This window comes from Tursiops truncatus, chromosome 17 (assembly GCF_011762595.2).
Source record: "Tursiops truncatus isolate mTurTru1 chromosome 17, mTurTru1.mat.Y, whole genome shotgun sequence".
In the NCBI taxonomy this organism is placed as follows: Eukaryota; Metazoa; Chordata; class Mammalia; order Artiodactyla; family Delphinidae; genus Tursiops; species Tursiops truncatus.
This window is the reverse complement of record NC_047050.1, coordinates 51,833,117-51,840,718: the sequence shown is the minus strand read 5'-3', so window position 1 is coordinate 51,840,718 and position 7,602 is coordinate 51,833,117. Positions and strand designations below refer to the sequence as shown.

Sequence of the window (7,602 nt, the reverse complement as noted above, 5' to 3'; positions counted from 1 at the left end):
TCCTGAAGTTGGAAAAGACTCAGACCCGGTTACCACTTCCTTTGCCTTCTGAACTTTTCGTTTTGGTCTCCTGCAGGCGGGAGTGAGTCTTGCCCTTCCCCTTGCTTGCATTCCTCCAAGATTCGTCGTGCCCTCCTCCACTGTAGACCTCCCTCCCCCTTCCCCTCCCCTCCCGCTCCAACCCCCAAGCAGGGAGGCCTTCAACCCATACACCTCCCGGGCTGGAGATCTCAATTACAAAGCTGGGGAGGGGGTACTGAGTCCGGGAAGGACCACGGCGACCGGCAGTGTGCCCTGCGGATGTCCTCGGCTTGGTCCACACCTGAGCAGTTCCCTGGGCGCGACCCCTCCGCTCCTCCCAGACCCGGCGCTCAGACACTTGTGCGCTGCTACGGCGCACTCGCAGCGCCCTAGCGGCGAGAGGGAGAACGAGCACAGGCGGGTGGAGAGAGTAAGGGTTCGGGGGTGGGAGGAACCCACCTCGGGAGCCCGGGAAATCCCGGACGTGCCACCGCCCCCAACTTTGTGGCGCCCTCCGGCAGCGGCGGCAAGGATGGAGCTGCCTCCCCGCGGCCGGGCGTCGCCGGACTCGCCGCTGGACAGCGCCTCCCTGACCTCGCTGGACTCCAGCGTCTTCTGCAGCGAGGGCGAAGGGGAGCCCCTGGCGCTCGGGGACAGCTTCACGGTCAACGTGGGCGGCAGCCGCTTTGTGCTCTCGCAGCAGGCTCTGTCCTGCTTCCCACACACGCGCCTTGGCAAGCTGGCCGTGGTGGTGGCCTCGTGCCGGCGCCCCGGGGCCCTGACCGCCGTGCCCAGCCCCCTGGAGCTCTGTGACGACGCCAACCCCGTGGACAACGAGTACTTCTTCGACCGGAGCTCGCAAGCATTCCGCTATGTCCTGCACTACTATCGCACCGGCCGCCTGCACGTCATGGAGCAGCTGTGCGCGCTCTCCTTCCTCCAGGAGATCCAGTACTGGGGCATCGACGAGCTCAGCATTGACTCCTGCTGCAGGGACAGGTACCCTCGAGGCGCTTGGTGGCTGGGCGGGGCAGCGGGCGCGGTGGAGAGAGGGCGGCAGAGGGAAAGATTTGAGGCGTTACACAAGCCTCGCTCAAGCCAGGTTTAAGAATACCTGTGCCCACTTCGGAGCTAGAAGGTGGGGTGGCAGTGGAGGCCGGAAAGTGTCAAAGCCAACTTCTGATTGGAAGTTTCTGAACCTTCTCCTTTTTCCAGTATGCTAATTCATTTATAAGTCAAGAGAGGTCAGGCCTGCAATAAATATTTGGTGGTTAAATAAATGAGTCCGAAATCTTATGCTCCAAAAAATGCATGTATAGGGATGTAGGTTTCAGTGGAGAGCGTTATTGTTTATCAAACCTAGGACACTAACTTTTAAAACTTGGACAAGAACTGCTTTAAATACAGAAGGCAGAAAGTTGGTTCTTTGACTGTGGATGATTGTGGGACTTTGGTGATCTATTATTTTGCTATTGCTTTGCTATTACTACCATTTCTTCATGAATACCTTTCCATTAGCCACCTTAAAAAAAATTACATATCGCAAACTTCTGTTCCTGTTACCAGAAAAAATGGGTGATAAAATGCTTTAATCTAAAGTAGCTTTGCGATGTATAAATTCTTTTGTATAAACTTCTACCATGAAAGTGCCATTTTAAAAACAATAATCCTAAATGAGAACATTTGAGTACTGTGGGAAGAAAGCCTGGGTAAAATATGAATGAACATTTTCTGCATTTTCCTGAAATAAAAAGCATGACTTCACTGCCAAGTTTAATTCTCTTTACTTCTGTATTTTAAAAAAAGTTAGACTAATCACCAAGTTGTCTTCTCTAAAAGATACTTCAGAAGAAAGGAGCTGAGTGAAACTTTAGACTTTAAGAAGGACACAGAAGACCAGGAAAGTCAACATGAGAGCGAACAGGACTTCTCACAAGGACCTTGCCCCACCGTCCGCCAGAAGCTCTGGAACATCCTAGAGAAACCGGGGTCTTCCACAGCTGCCCGAATCTTTGGGGTCATATCCATCATCTTCGTGGCGGTGTCCATCGTCAACATGGCTCTGATGTCAGCCGAGTTAAGTTGGCTGGACCTGCAGCTGCTGGAAATCCTGGAGTACGTGTGCATTAGCTGGTTCACCGGGGAGTTTGTCCTGCGCTTCCTGTGCGTGCGGGACAGGTGCCGCTTCCTGAGAAAGGTGCCAAACATCATAGACCTCCTAGCCATCTTGCCCTTCTACATCACTCTTCTGGTAGAGAGCCTGAGTGGGAGCCAGACTACACAGGAGCTGGAAAACGTGGGGCGCATCGTCCAGGTTTTGAGGCTGCTTAGGGCTCTGCGCATGCTCAAACTGGGCAGGCATTCCACAGGTATTCAGTTTTCATTGATGCCTTTTAATTTGCCATTGTTTTTAAGCATTAGTGCTTTGACCATGGTCCAAGGGAAACGACTCTTGACTCCAAATTGATACTCAAAACTACCAACTCCTATATTTCACCCAATTATGATCTCCAGAAAGGTACTGAAAAGCAAAACCTTGAGGTTGTTATCACAGGTATAGAGGACAAGCTGCCTCTCACACAATTCCTCTCCTTAAGACATTTGAGAAACAATTTAACCATACGTTAACTTTATTTTAACCCAGGTGCCCAGAAGATGTACGAAAATTAAAGATACTGTGTTTCTGGAAGGTTCTACATAAAATATGCATAAACAGCACATAAAAAGATATGCACAGATTATATGTGATATATAGGAACGTAAGCCAGTTTCTTTTCTGTGTCCAAGGAAGTATCACACGTGTTCCTTGGGAGAAGAGAAAGTCCTCCAGGGCCTTCTCTGGCTATGCAGAAAGAGAGATGACTGGGCACTGGTGGCCCTCCCATGATTTTTGAAGAAACAATGGAAATTTTGCTTTGGAAGAAAGCAAAAGACACTAATTAAATGCTTTGTCTAGTATCTGAGAATTTTCTTGTCCCTAATTGGGGAGGCACAAGAGAGATGGTAACGGGAATTCCTTAGCTGTTTGTATGTATCATAAAGCCTTGAAGATCTAAAGAACACTCTCCCTAGAAAAATCTCTACACAACACACACACACACACACACACACACACACACACACACACACACAATTATATGTGAAAATTTTAGGCAATGTCAGAGGAAATCACACAAATCCATTAAAGATGATGCTTGCATCCCCAAGGGCAATGATTTTCAGTGGCCGGCCCAGCCGGCTGTTAGATGTTCTGGAGCACATATGTTACCTTATGTTAGACTTTAATGAAAATAAGAATCCCTTGAAAACCTTGTTAACATGCAAATTCTGAGCCCCAATCCCCGAGAGTCAGATTTTAGTTTGGGGGGTTGGATCCAGAAGCATATATTTTAACAAGTTAGTTTTGATGTAGGTGGTCTTGAACCACACTTTAAGAGACACTGGAGTAGGATGCCATATTCATACGATACATATAAATATAAATAATTTGACTAGAGAGTCCTATTCCCACCTATTTCCCTAGATATATGCCTGACTGGTCACCTAAAAGGAGTTGATGGTAGTTGTCTCTCCCTATAAATATAGGGAGGAATTAACCTCAGATATGTTTTGTCCCACACATCTCTGAGGAAACTACGATTTCTCCTAATATAGTTTTAGTAGTGTATTTTCCTAGCTAGTCTCATATACCAGGGATTTGATAACGGGGTTTCCAACAACTTTTAGAAGTACCACTCTTTGTTTTCTGACACACATAATGGGATGCTTTCTTCTAGTATTTATAAACTCTTCACAGGATTCAATTTAAAAACACCCAGTAAAGAATACATTTTTTTCCCAAAAGAAAGGAAAAAGAAAATAATGTCAATGTTTCCACAATGTCACCTCTTCAAAGGTTTTGTCAGTTCTAAGGCAAGTAGAAGGATTAATAAAGCCTTAATTTATTGAAAAGATATGAACAGTTGCATAAATATTTGACAGTTTTATCTAAAGCATTACATTTAGCAAAATATAGACATAGATCACATATTCCCCTATGTATTAACTATAAATAAAAATTGAGAAGTATTATAGAATAATGGTTAGGAGGACAATGGGTGGGCCAGACAGCCTAATTTTAAGTCTTTGGTATGTAACTTTGTACTAGATATGCTACCTTTCTGTGTCTCAATCTGCTCACCTGTAGAATGGCATAAGTATAACATCTATCTCATATTATTTTTTAGGATTATCTGAGTTAATTGATGTAACATGCAGAAATTCAGGCCACTTTGTTTCTTTACAAAATGAAATGTTTAGAATGTTGAAATGAAAACAACCTTCCCAAACACTATGCATTTCTTCGTATGTTGTCAATATATTTCAGAAATGCAATTTAATACAGACATATCAAGGCCAGTATTCTAAAGGTATTCTTTAAATGTCTTTTGAAGTTAAACCTCAAAGTTATATTCATTGGTATTTTTAAATAGCTGGTTAATAGTTCAAGAACATCTGAAAATTTCAAGAACAAAATTCAAAATAATGAGAGCACAAATAGTATTTTAACATATTTAAAATAGTCTCCAGTGAGTGAATAAAAATTTAAAAGTGATTCCAAGAGGCACTGCTCTGGACTTCTGAGACCGTATCATTGTGACATCATGTTAATACGACTTCGAAATGTGGATAAACTTTAATCAGTATCTCTCTAGAGTTGGAAAGATACCTTATTCAAATCACGATCCTGTAATGGGCTCCTCTTACTATCCTGAGGGTTTAGTCTCGTCAGAGGTGGGATTGGACTCTCCTGGGTCTGTCTTGCAGAATCCTCAGAATTAGCAACGGGAAATTCACCTATGCCTCATAGTGAGTGAATTCCCTAGTGGCTCCAGTCCCCTGTACCTTTTCACAATGGAGGAATAGTCTGTATTCAGGTCTATCTCCCGACAGGAAAGGAGAAATTCTATGTATTCAAGGGAGATAGTTTCCTATAGCTTTGGTATTAAGGACAAAAATTTCAATGGCTTCCATGGGAGTGCAGGAACCCCTCCTGCTACACCTCTGAGAATGTCCTCGCATGTACATTTGATGTTCTTATGTCAATTTTGTCACTGATTCCTAACTTGTTTCTGCTGCTTCACTTCATTTTCATCTTTTACTTCCTCTGACTTTCAGATAATGATGCCCCTAATTGTATTAAACTTTATCAGGAAGGTGAGAAAAACAGACACATAAAATATAAGGAGACAACATAAAACTTCATTAGAAAAGTGTGCTAAGGTGAGGCACTGAAATGCAGACCTGACCAAGAGAGCCCTCCACGTGCAATGCTGCAAAGTTTCCCATTGGATAAAGTACAAACTCCTATCAAACGTCCCCTGCCTGCCCTCCAACTCATCTCTCACCTTTCTTTTGTATAAATTGTAGGTTTTTAATAAATGATAAGTGAGTGAATGAATCTATTTATATTTTTCTATCCTTCTCAATCTGGCCCCATCAACTAGACTAAGAACTTCCTGAAGATTATAATTTATATCTATATATCCCCAGAACATTGCCCAATGCTGGAGCCATATTAAATGTGAAATGCATGTGTGTGGGTGGGTAGCAGAGAAGGAGAAGGGAAGGGAGGGAAGGACGAAGGAAGAGAGGAGGGGTGCCCATGACTGACACCAATTGTTCTGTTACAGGCTTACGCTCACTTGGAATGACAATCACCCAGTGTTACGAAGAAGTTGGCCTGCTGCTCCTATTTCTGTCTGTAGGAATCTCTATATTTTCAACTGTGGAATATTTTGCTGAGCAGAGCATTCCCGACACAACCTTCACAAGTGTCCCTTGTGCATGGTGGTGGGCCACAACGTCCATGACTACCGTGGGATATGGGGACATCAGACCAGACACCACCACGGGCAAAATCGTGGCCTTCATGTGTATCTTATCGGGAATCCTTGTCTTGGCCTTGCCCATTGCTATTATTAACGACCGCTTCTCTGCTTGCTACTTCACCTTAAAGCTCAAGGAAGCAGCTGTTAGACAGCGTGAGGCTCTGAAGAAACTTACCAAGAATATAGCCACTGACTCATATATCAGTGTTAACTTGAGAGATGTCTATGCCCGGAGTATCATGGAGATGCTTCGATTAAAAGGCAGAGAAAGAGCAAGTACTAGGAGCAGTGGAGGAGATGATTTCTGGTTTTGAATTCACTTTCAGTTTATTTACAAAAGCCTGTGTAATACTAACTTGATTGATAAAGCCTTGATATGGATGTCTGTACACTGCTGATGAGTCTCTGTTGAGTACCACCTGTGTTCATTTGGTTCATACGTTGCTTGATCTACTAGAATAGTTCACATCCCCCAAAACAGCAACACTTCGTTTTTTCACATTTGAGTCTCAAAAATATCCATTTAACGCAACCAGGCCAATATACACATGTCTGAATTGTCAAATACCAAATAATATTGCAGTGCATACAACAAAGTTAAATGTTTTACGCATCACTAATTTTTAGAATCTTTTGCACCACTAATTCTAAAAGACGGGAGTTAAACTGCATAGCCCAGAGAAAAGATAAGTGAGCATTTAAGAACACACTGGACAACTTTGCCATTTAAAGATACTCTCCAAGTAAATAAATCCCTCCTTTCTCCATCAGTTAAAACTGTTGAATATAACAATTCTCTTTTCAAGAGAAAAGCCTGATTTGATGGTCATAGACTGAGTCCCTATCTTTCCTCTGGTGCAGATGACCGATCACAAATGGACTGAGCTCTGTATTCCATCATTACGGTTGGAGGTAGAAACCCAAAACTGCTTAGACTGCGGTAGAAGATTGCTACCCAAAGGCTTCGAGAGTTGTGCATCTTCATCCTCCCCACTGAGTGCATATGTGCAGTATAAAGGCGGTATCTCTTAGTATTCCATGGAAACTAGATGGTCTTTAAAAAATCTCTTTATTGATGTAGTGTTCAAGTTATGTCCTTAAAATCATGATTTTGTAAGTAAAGGTGAAGTAGTGAACATCCTAAATGTATATACACTGAAATTATTAAATAGTCTTATTTCATAATATGAGAATGATATGTTGAATGATACCACTGGGTGAACTTGACGATCTTTTATTTGTTAACAAAAAATATTATGGATAGCTTTCTGACTGTTGGGGTAAATAGCAAATGTTCAAACTTTACACGCATTTTGACAGTCATTCATGATAATAATAAAATTTCTAGTCAGTTTGTTATATAATTAAAGCCAATAGCTCTACCTAAGCCTAAGAATTAGTTTATGATTTCCAATATTCCAGTAAATGAGGTTTTTAAAACTAAGAATAATTCAGATTTATCACTTTCATACCTGCCTTCTTAATGGGTATAACAGTGTCCCCAATGGGACAAAAATTGTTTCTTGGTGGGGGGACAAAAATATCTTACTCTTTTTATTCATAAAATAAATATACATGCAATACATAAACAGATATAGAGTATATCTATGGTATTAAATTTTCATGGGATGGGAAAGTAGAAAAAAAGAGCCCCTTTCCAGAGTTGCGCTATGATAAGAAATAAACATTGAGAAAGACAAATTTAATATAT

General features: G+C 42.4%; 1 protein-coding gene across 1 annotated transcript; it reads left to right on the top strand.

The window, feature by feature from the left end:
• Positions 1–550: 550 nt before the first annotated feature.
• Positions 551–6,233, top strand: KCNV1 (potassium voltage-gated channel modifier subfamily V member 1). The gene is made up of 3 exons (XM_004323608.3): positions 551–1,020; positions 1,861–2,390; positions 5,694–6,233. Exons 1-3 carry the CDS (start codon positions 554–556, stop codon positions 6,203–6,205), a joined length of 1,509 nt encoding a protein of 502 aa, XP_004323656.1. The 5' UTR covers positions 551–553; the 3' UTR covers positions 6,206–6,233.
• The last annotated feature ends 1,369 nt before the right edge of the window (positions 6,234–7,602 follow it).

What these genes read in the sequence shown, in the direction of transcription:
- KCNV1 (XM_004323608.3), top strand. Translation starts at nt 554, where the DNA reads ATGGAGCTGCCTCCCCGCGGCCGGGCGTCGCCGGACTCGCCGCTGGAC. An exon ending in GACTCCTGCTGCAGGGACAG is followed by an intron (nt 1,021 to 1,860) that starts GTACCCTCGAGG and finishes CTTCTCTAAAAG; the next exon opens with ATACTTCAGAAGAAAGGAGC. An exon ending in ACTGGGCAGGCATTCCACAG is followed by an intron (nt 2,391 to 5,693) that starts GTATTCAGTTTT and finishes GTTCTGTTACAG; the next exon opens with GCTTACGCTCACTTGGAATG.